Source organism: Meriones unguiculatus, chromosome 15 (assembly GCF_030254825.1).
Source record: "Meriones unguiculatus strain TT.TT164.6M chromosome 15, Bangor_MerUng_6.1, whole genome shotgun sequence".
NCBI classification, from domain to species: Eukaryota; Metazoa; Chordata; class Mammalia; order Rodentia; family Muridae; genus Meriones; species Meriones unguiculatus.
This window is the reverse complement of record NC_083362.1, coordinates 3918570-3938663: the sequence shown is the minus strand read 5'-3', so window position 1 is coordinate 3938663 and position 20094 is coordinate 3918570. Positions and strand designations below refer to the sequence as shown.

General features: G+C 52.9%; 2 protein-coding genes across 4 annotated transcripts in view; one reads left to right on the top strand and one right to left on the bottom strand.

The window, feature by feature from the left end:
- Positions 1-20094, top strand: part of Mad1l1 (mitotic arrest deficient 1 like 1) — a 296488-nt gene that overhangs the window by 45885 nt on the left and 230509 nt on the right. For all 3 annotated transcript variants that reach the window (XM_060368003.1, XM_060368004.1, XM_060368005.1), the window contains one exon: positions 12667-12753. In XM_060368003.1, the coding sequence (XP_060223986.1) occupies positions 12667-12753 (87 nt within the window). The remainder of the gene's footprint in view (positions 1-12666; positions 12754-20094) is intronic.
- LOC110554729 (coordinator of PRMT5 and differentiation stimulator-like) lies at positions 6415-11825 on the bottom strand. Its single transcript, XM_060367869.1, is given in 4 exon segments — positions 6415-6720; positions 6723-7036; positions 10459-10551; positions 11809-11825. Coding segments are annotated over 4 exon segments (666 nt in total). The 3' UTR covers positions 6415-6478.

Below are 20094 nucleotides of genomic sequence, written 5' to 3'. Positions count from 1 at the left end.
ACTTGGAGTTACAGACACTGGTAAGCCACTGTGTAGGTGCTGGGAATTGACCTTGGGCCTCTGGAAGAGCAACCAGTGATGTTAACCGTGGGGTCCTCTGTCCAGCCCCCATGCTAGCTTTTCTAATGTGAGAGTGTGCGTGCGTGTGTGCGTGCGTGTGTGTCTATCTTCTGTATGTCTTTTTGCCTTCCTGACACTCGGTTTCCACACTAATGAGAGTTTGTCTTAGAAGGGAAAGCTTATGTGACAAGGAGGCTGGTTTATAGGAGAGTTGGTAATAGACTCGAGAGAACCGAAAGCTTATCTGGGAGAGGCAAAAGCCAAGAGCCAGCTCTTACGCTGTGTGGCTCTCACTGTGCTGTGGCCACACCCCTCCAGGTGTGCTGTGAACAAGGCAAAGAGTGATTTGTAACAGCACTGTGAGCTCTTGAGGGCAGCAGAGCCCCGGGGTCTCTGTGTGACAGTGGGCTGCTGGATGCTCAGCCTGACAGAGAGAAGGTGCCAGGCAGAGTGAGGCCTTCAGCCCCTGTGGGTGGTGCAGTGGCGCGTGCTGAGGTGAGCTTGTTTGTGTGTGGCTGACAGGGAGGTTACTAGTCTCCATCTCACTCAGCATCGAATCTGGCCAGCAGGCAGTCATCCGCCAAGGAGAAGAAAGTGCCTCTTCTGGGCACTATGGCTGTGTGAAGAAGGAGGTGATGTTGGTGCTCTAACCTGGGGCCTTTGGCTCCCTCTGCCGAGAGTCCTGTGGCTGTCTACACTCCATAGCCAAGTGTGCTGGTTAGTGAAAGTGTCAGCCTGAGGAGACCTCTGATCACCTGGGAGGAGAGTCTTGGGGAAGAATTGCCTAGAGCAGGCTTGAGCGTGGGCATGTCTGTGGGGAACTGTCTTCCTTGTTAGCTGCTGTAGGAAGGCCCACTATGGGTGGCACCATGCTTTAGGCAGGGACTCTAGACCAGTGTAGAGAGGAGAATGCTAGGTGAGAGCAAACAATCAGGTAGGCAGGCAGGTATTCATGTACTTGTTTTCCCTGCTCTTGACTGTCCACGTGAGGATTTAAGGTCCTGCCTTGACTTTTCTTCAATAATGGATCTTCACCTGGCATCGTAAGTAAGATAAACTCTCCCTTCCTAAATTGCTTTTGTCAGAGTGTTTTATCACGGAACAGAAACAAAACAAGATACTGAGGAAGCTGCCCACTAGTAAAGACATGGACCAAACAGAGATAAAGGAACTTAGTGCAATGGGAACTCTACAGGGGAGACTCAGAGGCAGCACCCTCTGCTGAGTGTTTCCAGATGAAAGATACTGGGATAAGAAGAGATTTCCAGGAAAAGAGCAGTGACCAGAGGAGCTCAGAGAAATGAACACCAAGTAGATACGGGAAAATCAGGGGAAGGCTGGGAATGTTGAGATCTCGAGGGAGCAGAAGACCAAATTAAGAATGAGGCTCAAGCCAGAGGCTTGGTGTGTGTGGGCTGATAAAGCAGATAGCGAGGTCCCCAGACCTATCCTCCAGAGCTAAGCTGGGTACCCAGGAAAAGCCTGCTATCCTCTTGTCTCTTTGCAGTGCTGGGGTTCTGGGTGTGCGTGGCTACACATGGCCTTTTACCTGGCTGCTGCGGGTTCAGACGCAGGGTCTTGTGCTGTGTAGCAAGGTCTTGCAGGCTCCTCACAGAGGCTGGGGCAGGAAGCCATCTAAGCTTGAGCTGAGTCCTGCTGACCTGCTGACTCCAACAGCTAGCCCAATGTGGTCTGCAGGTGGAATGAGGGGTGAGCAGCCGTCCATGGCTGGCTCCTAAGCAAGTGGCTGTCCTTGTGAAGGTAGCAGCATCCTTTGACCCTGCTTTCCTTTTTAAAAACAGTTTATTTTCAGGGTGTTTTTTTTTTTTTTTTTTTTTTTGAGACAGGATTTCCTCTATGTAGCCCTGGCTGTCCTGGAACTTGCTCTGTAGACCAGGCTGGCCTCAAACTTAGAGATCAGCCTGCCACTGCCTCCTGAGCACTGTGATTAAAGGCTTTTGCCACCACCACCCGGCTTAAAATAGCTGTGCTTTGCAGTTTAGGCTTGCATGGAAGTTGTTACATAGCTTAGGTTAGCCTTGAATTGGCTGTCCTCGGCTTCAGCCTCTCTAGGGTTGGGATTATAGACACACACCACAGGCTTTCTCACAAAACAGAGAACAACCATTTTTCAGTGTTTGGGACAAGCCTGGTGCTGGTACATGCTTGATAAGCATTCTGCCAACGGAGCCTCACCTCCGGCCTTCATCTCCCCTCTGAGAAGCATCTGACAGAGGTGGTGGTCGGAGCCTCCCACAAGGAGGCCTGAGAATTCTCTGGCGATGAAGCGACTGTGGCCCTGAGGCTGTCACCTCCTGCTGAGTGCCCCAGCACCCCTCATAGTTGTCTCTGGCCACCTCCAGCCTCCGCAAAGCAGTGACACTGTGTACATAGGCAGTCCTTTCTGTGCATTGGCCCAAGCGTTCTCTCTCCATACCCGTGTCTTCCGGCCTGCTCTGCACTCCATCCTTGAAAGGATCTTGGGCAAATCAGTGCTGCAGTTCTGCTCAAAGCCATGCTCTGCTGGTCCTTGTTCATCTTCCCCCCACCCCCGTTTGTGGTTCCAGAGATGGGACATGCAGAAGCTAGCTTAGTGTTCTTCTGCTGAGCTGTAGCCCTAGCTCCATCTCATTTCTTTGTGTTTCTGACCATGAGAGCTTCCCACCAGTGATTTCTGTGCTCCCTGTTATAAAGTGGTTGGGGATGTCCCCTTGTAGGGCTGGAGAGAGCTCAGTGTTTTGGAGCACTTACATGTGTTGCAGAAAACATGGTTTCAGTTTGTGGCCTCTACATGGTGCTCACAATTGCCTGGGACGCCACTTGTGGAGCAGCTTATGCCCTCCAAGGTCTCCAAGGTGCACTGTGTGCACACACACACACACCACACATACACACATACACACACACACATGTACACATGTACATACATAAAGGTTTTCGAGACAGAGCTTCTCTGAGTAGCCCTGCCTGTTCTGGAACTTGCTCTATAGACCAGGCTGGCCTTGAACTCACAGATTTGTTTCCCTCTGCTTCCCAAGTGCTGGGATTAAAGTTGTGCTCTAGTACTGCTCTGCTGTAAATAAAACTCTTAAGTCTTAAGGACTGAAGTGATGGCTCAGTGGTTGAGAAGTTGCTACTCTTGCAGAGATCTAGAGTTCCATTCCCAGGACCCACATGGGGCAGGTCGGAATAGCCTGTATGTCTAGCTCCAGGGAATCTGAGGCCCACTTGGCTTCTGTGGGCACCTTCACACCTCTGCTCATACACATACAAGCACATGCACGCACACACGCACACACGCACGCACACACATGCACACACGCACACACGCACACACACGCACACACGCACGCACACACACACGCGCACACACACGCACGCACACACACACGCACACACGGGGTTGGGGGGTGACTTGGTGGTCATCAGTTAGACGTGTTTGCTGCCAAGCCTGACGACCTAGTTCCACCCCGGGATCCACGAAGAGCAATGCTTCTCAACTTTCCCAAGGCTGGGACCCTGTAACACATGTCCTCATGTGGTGATCCTCAACCATAAGATTCCTCTCATGCTGCTTCATAACTGTGATTTTGCTCTGTTAGGAATTGTAATGTATCTCACATGTATTACAATTCCTAACAGAGCAAAATTCTGACACTCGACCCCCGAGGGTCATGACCCTCAGCTTGAGGGTCTTAGAATGTCACCACATCCCAGCAACCATCCTCCAGCCTAGGCATCAGTCATTTGGTCTCTGCATCCTGAGAAGCGTCCCTGAGGACCTCAGTATGTCACCTGGCACTGGCTGCGTGCAAGGCTTCCTACCCCTGTTGGCCTAGACTTGCTTTGAGCACTTCTGCTGTGGGGACATCATCCTGCTTTCTTGTCTGCCTGTGTTCTTGCTTCCTCCGAGCTCCACACAGTTCTGTTTTCTCTTAACTCTCTTGGCCAGAGGGATGAGATCCTGAGGTGTTTTTGGCTTCTGGAGAGAGTATCGTAAATCAGGATGTGGCCTGCTACTCAATTTCTCTCACAGATAGATTAAACCAGAGTTCAGAAAGGCCAAGTAAGTAGCCTAGGGCTACCCAGCAAGCTAGAGAGCAGCGTGAGCCCACAGCCTGAGTTTGTGCGGATGTGGCGGTTTCTTCCCCAAAGTTCTGAGACCTTCTCTTCCATTTGCTGCTCAGTAAGTTGAAAGCGAGCTCCTCACTAATGACAGCCTCTCTGCCTCTGCATCCACCAAGTCCTTTGTTCGCCTGTTGGTTTTGATTGCGTCCCTGGAAGCCAGGTGCTCTGATTTTTAATTGAGCCTTCTCTCGCTGAGAGAAGTCCTGGTAGGTAGGTGAGTGGGTCATATTGCAGGAGGTTCCCCCTTCCTGCCGTTTAATATTCAAAGTCCTGTCAAGGGTGGAACAGTTGATAACCTGATATCTATCTCTGAATTCAGACCAGCCTCCAGATAAGTCCACTTCTGACCACACATCTGTGGCCACAGTGAGGCACGTATCTGGGACGCTTCTTGTCTTACCTACCTTCCTGTCCTCAGACACCACCACCCACGGTGGATAGGTCTCCTGTGCTGAGCTGACGGGGGTCCCCTGTGGGGAGGGTGGCCATGAGCTCTACTTGCCCTGGGTCTGTCAGGGACCTGTCAGTCCTGGCACTCTGTGTCCAGCCCTGGAATGTGCACATCGCCAGGACTGCGCTGTTCAGGTGTGAGCAGGGTGTTTTCCTGGCTCTCCTTCCCGGCTCCCACTGGGACCTTGCTGAAGTTTGTTTGGGCCACATTTCTGGATGTTTATAGCATCAGAAGACCAGCTCTTCCAAGCGGCGGATGCGGGAGAGGAATCGAGGCGTTTGTTTGAGAGCTTCTGAGAGCTTTTTTTAGTGAGAACAGTTCAAAGAACTCCTCTTGTTAATCAGAGGAATATTCCAGCATCCCTGGGGTGGTCACACTGGCTTAATTGGAACCCAGGCTGCTTTGAAGTCCTTTTAATCCTTCCCAGGCTGGGAGAAAGAATTTGGAGGCAGCAACTGTAAATTTGAAATTTCTTCATTTTATTTACATGTGTCTGGGGAGCCATGGAACTCATTTCCCTGAGGTGGTTAAGCTGTGTTTCCGGCTAAGGACAGCTGAGTGAGATGTGGACATTAGGTGGCTACAGTGGGGAGTGGCAGGCCAGTGGGTCACTTCAAAATGGCAGCAGTGGGTCCTGGTGCCCGTGCAGTCCAGCAGCCTCTGGCCCGCATGCTCGACTTGCTCCTGGCCTCCAGCCACCACCCCCGAGAGTCATCCTGCCTCATGAGGGTGGGGCACTAGCCACTCAGCAGAGCTCTTCTCCCACACCTCTCCAGTTCCTCAGAGGTGGGGCCAGGTTGTGCCAGTGGGACACAGCAGGACAAGTGCTCTTCTTTGGCTCTCCCTGAGCTGCCTAGGGTTAGCCATGATTAAAAAAAAAAGGGGAGGTCTGCTGTGTTCCAGACTGGCCTTGACCTCTCCATATACCTACAAATGAGCTCTTGCCTCTAGGCCAGGCCTATGCTGGGCGCGGAATCCAGGACTTCATGCATGTTGGATAGGCCAGTGGTTGGCCAGGGCGCCTTCACCTTGTATTTGCTTTGAGACGGGGTCTCACCCTGTAGCCCAGGCTGACCTGGAACTCATGACCCTCCTGAAGCAAGTGTCAAAGTGCTAGGGTAGGAGTTTGTCCTTGAAATTTCATTTTTCTGTGTGCTTACATGCTTTTGTCTTTGCCTGCCGTCTGCATGGAGGAGTGTTGGGATTACAGATGTATGCGCCACGGTGTCTGGCTGTTTGGTGGTGCTGGGGTCAAGCTCAAGTCGTCAGGTAAAGTGACAGTCACTTTACCCATCAGCCATTGTCCTAGTCTCAATGTCACCCTTCTGGAGACTGTGCCCGAGCAGCTTGTCAAAGTGTGGTCACCCTTTTCCTTGCTGGACTGTCACTATGCTCGTGATGGAAACATACTACATGTTGTTTGTCTCAGCAATGGGTGTCTGTGACTCTGGGTGCCGTGTGCTCTGGCAGTACAGCATCTGCAGACCTCTGGATGGGACAGTGCACTTACCACTCCTAGATTTGATGGAGACAGCGCCTTCCGTTGTGTAGGTCAAGCTGTCAGGGATGCCTCACCTTCCCCATCACAGGCTGAGCTACATCTGGACGTTTATTTATAAAGAACACAACTCTGACACACAAAATGCCAACACAATGCAAAGAGTCCATTAACATCAATAACAACAAACCGGGAGGGCAGCAGGACCCCGATAACGCCGCCTGTAGCCCACAGGGGAGCCACTGGCAACAATGCCTTGGAAAGGATATCTCACGGAACACACAGGAAACAACCCTTGATCTGGAGGACACAAAAATTCCCCCAGGGCAGAAAGCGAGACTTTAGTCTTCAGCATCATCAAACTGTCCTGTTTCAAAGACCATCTTCGAATAATGTGGTATCAGTGGAGGTGGATGGTGCCAGCGGGGGTCATACATCATGTCTCCTTGTGGGGCGCAGCATACCCAAGGTTTAATCTCTTGAGAAATGCTCCCCTGGATGTCATCAGCATCATAAGGATTGCCTTGGTCTGCCTTCAGCTCCAAGTCCCAGTCCTCATTAAAAAGATCAGCAGCCTGTTCATGGGTGGGCAGGGTGGACCTTCTGACAGCTCCCAGCCATAGGCATCCCCATCAGCTTCCTTGTCCACTGCAGAGCCTTCCTTGTCAGAACCTGGGGCCTCAGCGTGGGTAGGAATATCAGGAGGGATGCTCTGGGCTCCACTGGCTAGTCGATCCATGGCCATCTCCGTCTCTGTCTCCTGACCAGTGAGGTCAGATGTGGCAAAAGCAGCCTCCGAGCTGGGGGCCTCCCGAGCGCTTGGTCCGCCTGGCCCGGCCCCTCGGCTGTCTGGGGGTCCATGTCCTGCCGCCCACAGCCAAGGCGCCTGGGATGCTCCCCTGGGTGTGGTTTATGTAAAACACAAAATCTAACTCCTCCACGCTTGGGGATCAGTGTGTGTGTGTGTGTGTGTGTGTGTGTGTGTGTGTGTGTGTGTGACTCACACTTCTGCATACTTGCCCAGGTGGGGCAGTGTAGAGGTCTCATTGATATCAGTATCTTCCTCAATTGCTGTCCACCCTGGTGTGTTGAGACAGGATCTATCCCTGAACGTGAGCTTGCTGCTTTGTCTACATTGGCTGGCCAGCGAGCAGCAGGGATCCTCTGTGCCAGCCGTGCCCAGTGGTTGTGCACTGTGGAGCCTGGACTCAGATCCTCACGCTTGTGCCTGGAGCACCTTACCCGAGGACCTGCCTCCTCAGCCTGCACTTCTTTCTTCTTAGGTTAAAGTGCCTTGGGTACAAGCCAGCTATTGTGGCGCACACCTTTAATCCCAGTACTTGGGAGGTGAAGGCAGTAGATCTCTGAGATTGAGGCCAGCCTGGTCCACATGGCAGATTCCGGGCTAGCCGGGACTAGATTGTGAGATCTCGTCCCTTGCCTTGCCCTAGCAGGTAACTTAGGTACATAGATTTTTGATTTCTCTCTGAACCAGCTTTAGGGATCAAATTGAAAGCCTTGACGTTTTAGATAGAAAGCCCCCTCTCAGGCCATCACTTTCTCTCCCTCTTTCCCACTCCATATTTCACCAATACTCCTGTAATGGCCTCTTTTATAATGCAAGTCATTTGTTATGTGTAGCTGAACTGCACTTAGGAGTGATCTGATTGCCTGGTTATACATGGTCATAGTTAGATTTCGTGTGTTAATTTGTCATGGGAATAACACATTCCCCCCTTTTTTTGAGAGTTTAGGCAGCACCCGATTCATAAGCTTTCAGAGCTAAACTTTGAAATAAGTAGTCATTGATTACCTGTGTGTGCGGTATACATATATCCATGTGTATGTGTATATATGTATATACACTTTTTTTTTTATTTCCATGGCACAAAATATTTAAGAAGGGGCTGGTGGACTAGCTCAGCATGTGAAGGTGCCACCACCAAGCCTGGTGACCTGAGTTTAACCCCAAAGACCCATGTAGAGGAAGGAGAGGACCGGCTCTTACAAGTTGTTCTCAGACCCGCACGCATGTGCTGGGCCACACCTCGCCCTGATAAATAAATGAAATGTGAACATACTTCAGAAGCTTATACATGTGTAGAAGTAAGTCTTGTGGTTATTTTTTTTTCACTCCCTCCAGGAAGTGTCTTTTATCTTTTTTGTCTCCTACACTCTTCGCATATATGCAAACCAACACAGCCATGTTTAATTTCTGGTGTATTCAGATAACACAATGTTTTCACATTCTGTTTCTCTTTTATGAAGTAATGTATTTTGGAGGTCTTTTATATCAATAGCCATCCATCCGTCCATCCATCCATCCGTCCGTCCATCCATCCATCCATCAACTGAGTGTGCTTTTCTCTTGATTTTATCTCGATTTCATCATCTGGGTAGACTGATTTGGTCAGTACCATCGAACCTGTTTGTGGTTCTCCTGGTGCTTGCACATGGAAGCCAGGGCCTGGCTCCTGTGAGCAGGCCCTCTGTCACACCTTCAGCCCAACACTGAGCTTTTTGCCTTGAGGGGCTTGACTTCAGACTCAGGCAGGACATGGCTGGATGTATTCTTTTAGAAAGGTCTCATGGGTTTTCATTCATTCTCTGCGTGGAGTCTCTGCTGGGAAGAACCACACAGAATATAAGGTGAATCCCTCTCGTGACCCTGATGCCTCATAAAAGGAGAAAGGTGGCTGGTGGCCAGGGCAGGGTGGCTGGTGTGTGAGCCTGTACAGGGCTAGGGGAGGTAATGGTGCAAACAGAACCCACAAGGAACAGGGTGGATGAGGTGAGGCTCAGGGTTGCAGATGTGGAGGCTGGAGCAAGCCCAGCTAAAGACAGGTGGCCGTGAGCAGACACCTACAAGGACAGGATTGCTGTGTGCTCACACCACAAGAGAAGCCCCCTGGGAAGGGCATGTAGGGACCTGAGGAGGAAATGTGGTAATGGCTGTGAATTGAAACAGCATCTGCTTTCCTGTCCCTTGCCTGGCCAGGCCATCTGTGTGACCTCATTTCCAAAAAGGAGGAGGGGCGTCATGTGACAAGGGCCTGCTAGTCCTTTGCTGCTGTAGCAAACCCCTGCCTACACCAGCCGGCTCTGCCTTGCCTTCCTTAGGGAGCAGGACTGTCCCTCTGCATGCTTGGCATGGCAGCTTTGGAACGTGGGTGCTACCCGCTTTATGGCCAGGCTGTCACAGGGTGGTCACAAGCTCCAGTGACAAGACAGACTTGTGGCTCTTGAGTGTCTCCCTGTGGCCTTGGTACTTGAGATCCCAACTCCTGCTGGGTGGCCTTAGGGCTGTGGGCAGCGGGCACTTCAGTGCTTGGCGTAGCCCAAGCCTGCCGTGTAGTGCTGACTTACGTAGTGTGTGATGCTTGCTTGTCCCTGCCCTGGACCCTCCATACAGGGGTCTCATTAGTCCCAGGAGCCTGCAGCCGCCTGTATTGCCAGGAGAAATGTCATTCTGTGTCTCCATGGTTGTGAGTGCCTTTCATCCTGTAGATTTTGCTGTCTAATGTGTTCTCTTCTGGACTTGGCGTGTGTTTTGCAAGAACAATAAACCATCTTGGTGGGGGCGCTGGAGGACTGTGCTCCCTCCTTCCCTGGCCTTTTCTGTTGGGCCCTGGCTGAAGCCCAGTCCCTGCAGTTTTGGACCGTGGTCTCAGCCCTGTGGCTTCCTATTCTCTGGAAAGAATGGCACCTTGGAAGAGAGCTCATGGCCTGGCGTTTGCTAATTGGGTCTGTGGCTGCTGCCACTTCATTCATTCTCGACACTGGTGTCCTCGGGATTGGGTGTCTTTCAGACACTGTGAAACCAGCACTTATAGCTTCAGTGGGAGCCATGGCACCTGCTATTAGAACTCAAAATAGCTGCGGTCGGGGCTGGAACTGTCTTCGCCTCAGAAATAAACTAGTGGGCTCAGGCCCGCAGCATTCTGTGCCTGCAGCTGAGTTTGTGTCACCCTTCAGCTGTTCATGGAACAAAGAGACCTCTCCCCGAGAGCCCCCCACCAGACCATGAAAGGCTGCGCAGCTGAGGGCGCGCTTGTTCGGCAGCAGATGCGGCAGCTTGGGCTGCAGTTGGAACTGTCACTTCCCTGTCATCCCATGTGTCGGAGGCCCTAGAGGCCCACAGTGCCTTCCACTTTGTAGTTGTGAACCGCGAGTGTCACGCTCGCTGGACCGGACTGGCAGTGGTATTTTTAGGCCACAGTGGCACTCGGTGGGATGCCTTGTAGTTGAAAGCACTTTGCTAATCCCTCGAGTGCCTGTAAGCATCTCTGAGCAGCTTTAACCACAAACCCTCGGCTAGCACCTGGCAATCCATGGGCCTCTGCTCAGGGACGAGAAGGCTTCGTCCAGGATGAGCGCCCTGTGACTCCACGGGTCTGGAAAGCCCTCCTCACACCTACGACACGTGGCACAGGTGACAGAGCCTGACCCATCCTCACTTCCTGGGTATGCCACCACTGCCCTGGCTTCCCCTGACCCTCGCCTGTGCCCTTTGTCCCGGGGCCAGAGCTCATGGCAGCATAGAGCTAGTGCCCTGTTCCCTGGGTTGGCTACTGCTGGCACCTTTATCCTTTGTAGCTTTTTCTTATCTTCTTTAGTTGCTTTTGGCATTCATTTATACTGAAATATCCATGCACGGAGACCTCTCACTTTGGGAAATTCACACAGTGCACAGAGGCATCCTTGGTTGCCTGGCCAGTGTGGGCAGGCATAAACTCACTGAGTCACGCTTCCCACAGGGTGCATTCTGTGAATATAAGAACATACGTGTTATTTACTTTCTACATGTACAGCTCAGGTGCACAGAGTCAGTCTGGGCCTGGCTCTTTCTTGGGCATCCTTTGCCTGGCACACTTGTTTTGCCCTTCTGCCAAGAGCAACTGTGTAGCCTGCCAGGGTTGCCACATGAGGCTTTGGAGCCTGAACTGACCTCTCCTGGGTCTGCAGGTAAATGCTTCAGTGCTGGTGAAGGCTCATCCTTGCCTCTCAGATGCTTGCTTTTTGTGACATCAAGTTGCAGAGGAGAGAAAGAGAGGTATCTTTTTGGTGCTGGAGTTGGATCATATGCCTGTTAGGCAGGTACTCTACTATTGAGCAGCCTCTCAGCCCTCTGCACAGGGTGGCAGTAAGGACAGAGGTCAGGCCACTGCACAACGAAAGGTGGGTGCGGAAGACCTTTTACACTGCCCAGTCTGGACTGCCCAGTCTCTTCCTTACAAGGATTGCAGACCTTTGGGTAGCCGCCTTTTCCTGGCCCAATGTCCCTGCCTGCAGCATCTTCAGGTGCTGACCTGAGTGAAGCCTGAGAAGCTGCAGACTGAGTACATGGCCATGTGGGGTGCCTTGAGGTGCTCTGTGCAGCTCCGTGCAAGCCTTCCGTCAGCACAAGCACACAGTAAGAGCCTGCCTTTTTGGGTTGCCCCTGTGGTGTGAATGGGTAGAGGGTTCTGTGCTCACTGCGGGCCTTGGTTGGTGAGGAAAGCAGACATGGCCTCAGGCCCTGCCCTCACGTGTCTGGGTGTGTTCATACTGTTCTTACAAACACTGAAATTCAGAGTATGCATCCTGCCACGTGCCAGTCAGATGACACAGCCCACCTTGCATCTGCCCAAGCTTGTGGGCGCAGAGGAGCCTGTGGACCCGGGCTGCTCACCGGACACAGGTGAGCATGCCTGTCAGCCCGAGGCTGCTCTGGCCTCTTTTGTAGCCTGGTCTGTTTTGCAGAAGCAGCTGGCCACGTGCGGTCATCCGAGCCCTGCCTTTATGCCAGGCCCTGGGTGAGGCTTTGTGCATCTTGTTTTGCAGGCCTGGTGACACTGACATGGCCTTCCTGCTTTTATGTAGAATAAGGTTAAGACGCCACAGGTCAACCTTGGGTGCTGTCCCTCAGTGCCATGCACCATGTCTTTTTGAGAGAGTCTCTCATTGGCTTGGCACTCACCACGCAGGTTAGGTTGGCCGGCGAGCCCTCAGCACACCCCTGTGTCAATCTCAGCACCGAGCTGGTGCCATCGCATCTGGCTCTGTATGTTCCTAATATTTTTAATTCCATTTTGTTCAATTAATTGTGTGTGTGCATGTGTGTGTGCACATGAGACTCAGAGACAGCTTGAGGGAAGTGGTTCTCTCCTTTCCCCACGTGAAGCCCAGAGAAACTCAGTTCCTCAGCTGGGTGTCTCTTTACCCGTTGAGTCATCTTGCTAGCCCAACACACCCAGCGTTTTTTTCCCCCTCTAAACACAGCCTCTGGGAACTGAACTTGGGTCTTCATGCTTGTGTGGAAGCACTTTACCAACTAAGTGACCTCCGTAGCTCGAAGGTGTGTTCTGAAGGTGGTCTACCCAGGTGGGTAGGCTGTGCTGCTTGCCACTCTGGACATGGGCTGCGGGATGGACTCAGGCAGATCTCTGAATCTCCAGTGATGGGGTGGCTTTGGCTTCTTGTTTTGTGTGTACAGGGTGGCCCCTTTCTGGGGGAAGCAGGAGTTGAGTATGCCTTCTTTGTCCCGCAGGACTCCGGAGGACCTCTCCAGGTTCGTGGTTGAGCTGCAGCAGCGGGAGCTCGCCCTGAAGGAGAAGAATAACACCATCAGCAGCAGGTAGATGACCTGGGGCTGGGGGCGGGGCAGTCTGGATCCTGTGTGCCTTCTTTTGGTTTACTTGATGTGTTCAGCTGCTTTCCATTACTGTTGTGTAGTACCCGGGGCTGGCTGCTTTTCAAGAACTTAATTTTTTAGGGCATAGCGGCGGCATTCTTAGGGTATAGCCCTGCTAAGGATAGCAGGTGATAGGTTTGTGGGTGCGGGTGTGCACATGCGTGCATGCGTGTTTGGAGAAAGCCGAGGGGGAAGGCTTGGTCCTCTGAGTACTAGCCAAGGATTTCTGAGAGCTGTCTCAGTCCCTTGAAGGCCAGTGCCCCCAGTGCCCTCATGGCCTCTCTCTCCATGCACCTTTGTGTATGAGTGGTTCAAATGGACTTACCCATAAACCGTGTGTGCGCCCTGGGCGAGGCTGTGCCTCACAGTCCGTGGTCTGAACTGTGGGAGTCGATGCTGCCTCACATGCCACCTAGTAGTGAGCCCCTGCTGGAGCCCTTTGCAGATTCTAGCCCCAGCGGATTGCCTTCCTGCCCCGGGTCCCTGCCCAGATCAGGAGCCTTGCAGCTCTCCAGCCGTGGGTGGGCTCTGAAAGGCCTCTGGGTGCCTGCATGTGTGATGTTGTGCACTTACGTGCTCACAGGCACGAACCTCCCGGCTGGTCTTGATCACAAGTGACAAAAATCTCACCGAGATGAGCAGCAGGCGCATTTGTCCCCCAGTCCAGTTGGAAGTCCAGGGGTAGCCCTGTGACCTGGCACGCCATGCCGCTTGTCCTCCAACACTGCTTTCCCAAGCTTGACAGCAGCGGTGTGCTTTATGCTTCTGCTCAGGGGCTACTCAGAGTCAGTCACAGGGGTCAGGTCCCAGGTCACCCACACTTCCTCCCCCCCCCCTCCTCAGGCATGGGGATTCTCAGAAGTCAGGAGGCTGTCTCCCTCGAGACTCTTGGTTTCTTCTGAAGGGTCTAGCCCAGGGACAGCCGGATGGAGAGTGCTCAGAGCACTGCGTGTCAAGCAGGGGCATGGCCTTCTTCAGTGACACTGCCCCTCAGCCCCCCTGCCCTACCAGCTTGATGCATTCACCAATCCTAAGGTGTTCAAGTCTCATTGTGAAGAGTCTCATAGCCCAGCCCCAAGACAGTGGACGGGACTAAGAGCGTCTTCCCTGTTTTCTAGTCTTTTTGTCATCAGCTCCAACCTGAGCATTGTGGGGCTTGTACTAGCTTATCTCATCCGCTTGTTGCGAATGTCAGCGCACAGGCCTGTCACCCAGTGGAGCCCAAGAGTTTTAGGGCTCTGCCAGGAACCAGAGACCAGCCAGAAGCATTTGGTCTTGGGCTCTTGTCCATTTGCCCTGTGGCTGGCCATTCAGCCAATTTTGTTATTTTGAGAGACCTTCCCAGGTTTAGTCCAGAGACAGAAAGGAGAAGTCTTTGAGTCTTTTCTGGAATAACGAAGGGTCCTATGGTCCAGCTGATTCCCTTCCGGACCAAACTGAGACAGAAGACTTATGTGCTTATGTAGACACTGTACTGACAGAAGGTGGGGTTGCCATGGTGAGCCCAAGGTCATCTCGTGTGCTTGAGGCACCTGAGGCAAGAGCCAGTAGGTGGGGCCCTGTGCATCAAGCAGGACAAGGAGTCCTGGTTCCCTGCCTGGACTAACCCCTGTGGATGGGTCTGGGAGGGGCATGGAGCTGGCCTGCTTGTCGATGGCCAGCGTAGCCATGTCTGCTTCTGGAGACAGTGTTTTAATCACTCATTACTAGCCAGAAGGAAGGTTTCTCATTTTGAGTGCTGATGTCACTCGGAAAATTGGCTTCCAGAAGCATCTGGTTATGTTGGACATAATCACATCCATTTACTTGAGAAAGCTCACATGATAAAGATTGCTTTTGCTTTCAAAGCCACTGTCAGATGAAACGGGTGTGAAAAGTGATTTGGAATTAAAGCTTTAACGTTTGCCTGGCGATCCTCTTCATTTCCCTCTGACTGTATGAAACGGAATGAGCTGTTAAAGGGAAGGAAACCTGTCTGCGTTTCCCTTGCACCCAGTAGTTAGCTGCTGTGACCAGGCGCAGTAAGACCCGTGTCTGTCCGAGAACCGTGGAAGGCTCCACGGCCACACTTCCCGACATGCCTGGCTTGCGTTTGCCAGTGTGGGCTGAGGGAGGCTGCAGTGTCGGAGCAGCCTGTGTCAGGGGCAGGCAGGGCTGGGGTGGGGATGGGGTTCTCCTCAGCCAGGACAGCTGTGACCTTGGGGCATCCCATGGATGTGCCTGCTGTTTTGCTGTCTTCTGAAGGATGTTGTGGTTCCTAGTTAGCAGCTCTCAGGGAGGAGAGGCATTGTTTTCAGTATTGCCTCTGCCTCCCAGGGAATGTTTTTCCAAGATGGGTTGTTTTTGGGTTTCTGTGTGCTGGCCTTCTGAGCCGGGGTTCACATGGGACCTGGTGACTACTTGTTCTGTGTGGCTTCTGTAGCCTTGACATTGTCTTATCATGGAGTTGTCTAAACACTGGCTGGCTTGTGAGCCTCGCAAAGCTGAGCTGCTGAGGTGAGGAATGGAGAGGTTGCAGCTGTGGGGTTCTGGGGCTGGGTTCCAAGGGCTTCTCCCTGGTGGGCTGGGGGCAGAGGCTGGCTGCTGTTAGTAAGGTGGGAACCAGTGGGATCCGTGAAGTCCACGTTAGCCCAGTGCCATGCCTGGAAACTGACATGGCCTAGATTAAGATAATTGCTACTTTGGTGGGGTGGATGGTTACCAACCCAGGACCTCGTTGGCCTGTGTTTCAGGCCGCTCAGGAGATGAGCTGAGAGCCCTGTCTCCAGCCTGCTGAGTCCTGGGTTGTGGCTTTGCCTCTCCCTTTAATGCAGGTTCCAGATGGAACCAGACCTCGGGATGGGGAGGGGCGGCTAGGTGGCACTGGCTTTGGTGGTTGGGAGGATTATCCTAGCTTGGGCTCTTCAGCGGTTGGGCTTAGGCTTATAGGGCAGGTCTCCCCCATTTTGTTCATGGGACCAGGAGACCCTGCAAGGCCAACTGGTTTTCCTTGGCCTTTTGAAGATGGTTGGGCAGACTCAGATGAAATAGGAAGGAGAGCGCAGAGTGCAGCCTGCCGTGCAGAGGGCGACCTAGGTGGCCAGGCTCTCTATAGGCACGGGCAGGGTGCCGGGCTCTTTCCTTTTGGGCGAGTGTATTGTGGAGGCCCAGACCATCCGTCTCACCTCCGGTCACAGTGTCACATGCCACGGTCGGTCACACCCCACAGCTGTGGGCCAGGGGCCTGCACTCTGCTGTGTGCCATCTACTGTCCGAGCCCTGCTGCTGATTATGTCTGACTTTTGCAAACAAATGTTTGCCCCTTTTGTGGCTTTTAAACGTGTTCTGTATTCCACTGCTTCCCTGAACTCCATAAGCCACTGCTAGGTTCCATTTTTTCTCTCTCCTCCTGCCACCTCCTCCTCTTCTTCCTTTCCTTTCCTCTTTCCCTTAATCCCTTATTCCTATAGTTATCTTTCCTTCTTCCACTTTTCCCCCTTCTCCTCCTCTTCCTCGATCCTTCTTCTCTTTCTCATTTTCCTTCTCACCTCCTTTGGTTGACCTTCTTTTCTCATATTTTTCCATCTTCTTTCTTCTCTTTGTCCTCCCATCCTTTCCTTCTCCTCCCCACTCTGTCCCCACTTCCCCACCTATTTTGCTGTTTGGAAAAGCACAGACTTTGCCCAGCATGGTCTCAAGATGCCCATTGGCTGTTAGAAGACAGATTTTTTGTCCCCTCCACAATTTTTCTGCTGTGAAGAGCATGGCAACACCACCAGTCCCGAGGACATTGACTCAGGTGGGCACCCCCCTGTTGAGTCATCTGTCTGCCAGCACTAACTGTGTTAGTAAGTTGGTGTCCAGCACCCGTGACTGGAAACCAGAGTGGTGTGTGTGTGTGTGTGTGTGTGTGTGTGTGTGTGTAGGTCTGTCTTCTGGAGCACTGCGGAGCTGTTGGAGTTGGGCTTTTGCATGTTGCTGTAGCTACCTCAGCAGGCCCTGACGTGTGCGGGGCAGAGCCTCTGGGAAAACTGCTCGGCAGGGCTCTGACCTGAGCACTGTGCGCTTGAGGGGCAGGGCCACTGTGTGCCTCACTGAAGGAGGCTGGGCCACAGGCATCATCTGCCTCTGCGAACGTCAGATGATGTCACTCTGGAGTTTCCGGCCAGCGAGGAGCCGGGAAAGAGCTTCTCACCACTGAGGGGATGACCGCGACCCCACGTGGTCAGGCATGTTCTGAACTCCGTAGACCGAAACTGACTCGTTTGCTTCTTGAGATATACTTGCTTGGATTCCCTGTGTAGTCTATGATGGCCTTGGACCCTGTCTCTCTGTTTGTGTGTGAGTGTTTGTTGTGTGTGTCTGTGTGATCCCACCCAGATGAATTTGTTCATCTGTTTGTCTGTTTTCTGTTTTCTCTGAGTATTTGGGTGAAAGCCCAGAGGTGGGACTCACACTTCCTCTTGATAGGGTGTTTTTGAGTAGCAGGAGATGGCGTGGGGTGGGTGTATGGATGGATGGATGATGTGTCCCGTTTAGTGTATGTGTGGGGTCTCTGGTAGCCTTTGCTAGGTAAGTGCTGTCTGTCGGATAGCATGCCTCTGCAGGGCTGTGTCAGGGACTGCATCCCTGGTGTTTGGCAGCTCTGATTAGTGAGGACAAGATGGGAAGGGTCCCTGCAAGATATGTGCTGCCAGGGTTGGGCAGATTCCTGCTTGGTGGGCAAAGGGGCAGCTCGCCTGGTAGGCAGCAGTGGGAATCTTGAAGGAAGGTGTTGGTCTGTGCGTTCCTGTATAGGGCTGCCGTGAGCCGTTGGGCTGCGCCTGCTCTCTTCCTCACCCATCCGCAGGCACCATCCATCATGGATATGGATGGGGCTGTCAGGGCCTGCCTGTGCATCCTCGGCCCCTTCGGACAGGATCTGATTACAGTGTTGGGAACCTTGTCCTCTTCACTGGGCCAGCCTTGCTTTTGTTCTGTAGGGCTGGTCATCGCTCCCCTGGTTTTGTGGCTAAAGGGCCAGCAGGTTGCCTGGGGTTTGTATGTAGATCTTGGGTGTGTCCTCTGTCCACTGTCCACTGCACTGGCCTGCCCAGTGCTGCCCGAAGGCCTCCTCTGCTCTTGCTGAGTCTTTAGGGTCAGGCGTTCAGGGTCCTGGGTCCTGCTGCCCCACCGTCAAACTTCCCGGCTTTCTGTTGGTTGTGCTGAAGTGCTGTGGCTGAGTATCGAGCAGGAGCTCACTGACACACAGCTAGGCATCGTGAGTGCCACGCATGAGGCTCACTGACACAGCGAGGCACCGTGTGCTCAGACGCTATGGGATGCTCCACTGTGTTGATGGAACTGAGACGCTCCTGCTGGGATTTGAGTGGATTTCTGTGTTTGGCTGCAGAGGGAGAGGGGTGAGAGAGGTAGCAAGACCTCTCCATCATCTGTGACTAGAGCAGCCAGTGTCCATGGGCATTTCCTTGCATGGAACACTTCCTAGCATACTCCGGGCGGTGCCTGACCTGTATAGGTAGGCGGTCCCCATTTCCTTACCCGTTTTGCAGAAGGTGAGTTTGAACCCTAGTGGATCTGCCTGCAGGGAGGCAGTAGGAGCAGAATTGACCTAGCCTGTCAGTTCTCCCAAGCATCCATGCTACAGCCAAGGTCAGAGCCCAGGTCGCCAAGGAGATCCTGATAGTTTCTTCCCGGGCCACTTCAGGTTGTCCAGCCTGGCACCTCCTGAGATGCTCATATAAGGCAGGGCCACTGGAGACAAGCTGTGTAGTGATGTGGACATGGATGTTTTTCTCTCCACCCTGCCTTGTCCACTTCTTCCATCCAGGCTAGGCTGAGTTCTTGGGGTTGAGGTCTTTTTTCTCTAGCCAGCTTTCACAAGCTGCATGTTCAGACTCAAGGCTGCACTCGCTGTGGCCTCACCTTGTGCCTGTAGCCTAGGATTCTTGCTGCTGGGCAGAGCCTGCAGACATGGGGCAGGATTCTGGGGCCCAGGGTTATGAGTCCTGAAGTACCTGTGGTGCAGGTCTTTGCTGAGCCAGGCTGGGCTTCTTTGTTGGAAGCTGCCTTCCTCATGGGTGGACAGACAGACAGACATACACACACACACATATACACACACACTGATGACAACACACCTATTTGTCTAGCAGAGGGACATTAAGAAACACTAAGTGGAAAGGTATCCTGCCATCTGTGTCACAAGGGCTGTGCCCTGCTTTTCTTCGTCACCTCCCATGAGTGAGTTAAGCTCAGCGTCCGAGTCATAATTCCTGCCTCTGTTTGTCTAGAGCAGTTAGGCCACCCTCTCCCAGCATCTTGTTGTATAATGAGGCCTTGTCACCTGTGTGAGCCGGTGTCCGAATGAGTTATAGTACTCACGAACTGTCTGGAGGCCAGCAGAGCCAGTGACAGGTGCTCAAGATTAATGATGCGGGGACATGCTCTGTGCCTCCAAGGGGGTGTCATGCTGTATCCTGGAGCTGTGATGGGGGGGGGGGCAGCCATTGCTGGCTCCAAACTCAGGTTGCCTGTGTTTGAATCTCAGCTCCACCACTGAGGAGCACTTTGCCCTTGGACGGTTTAATTAGCCTGTCCACAGTGAAGGCACCGTTTCAGGTGGGGTATCTATAGGAGGGTGAAGTATATTAAAGGATGTGACCATAAAGGATACAGGCTTGTGTCTGGAATGGTAAACAAGGGGCTGGCCAGGCACCATAGTCATCTTTATTGTCGTCTCTGTGTTTGAGGAGCCAAAGTGAACAGCTCCCAAGACATGCCCGTCCCAGCACTGGGGTGTTGCCTGTGGGCTCCTCAGGGATGGGTTTTGGTGGATGACTGCTGGTGATGGTCAGAGGACTGGGCACTGGACACATCTTCAGAGGAGGAGATGCTGGCATTCGTTACGGTTGATTGGGTAGCAGAGGAGAGCGGCGAGCAGCCTGCCCTTGCCTGGCCCATCTCCTGTAGCTGTGTCCCCTGCCAGGTCTCATGATCATTCCAGCCATTTACTGTTTTGGCATGAGCCAGCTCCTGGGCTTGTTGGGAACGCAGGCCGAGGCCTCAAATGTCCGTCTGGCTCTTTCTGCCCAGTGTGAATGGACTTTGGCAAAGCAGTTGAGCCAGCTTACATGTGTCCTCTGTGACAGTCCCCATTGTGTGTTTCAGGGATGCTGTGGGACCCGCTCACTGTGATCGCGTGCCTGTCCTCCAAGGCTCCAGGCCAATCTCCTTCAGGGGCTGCTGGTCGCAACTCATAGGCCCCTAGTCACTTCTGGGGCCTCTGGAGGAACACCCCAGAGC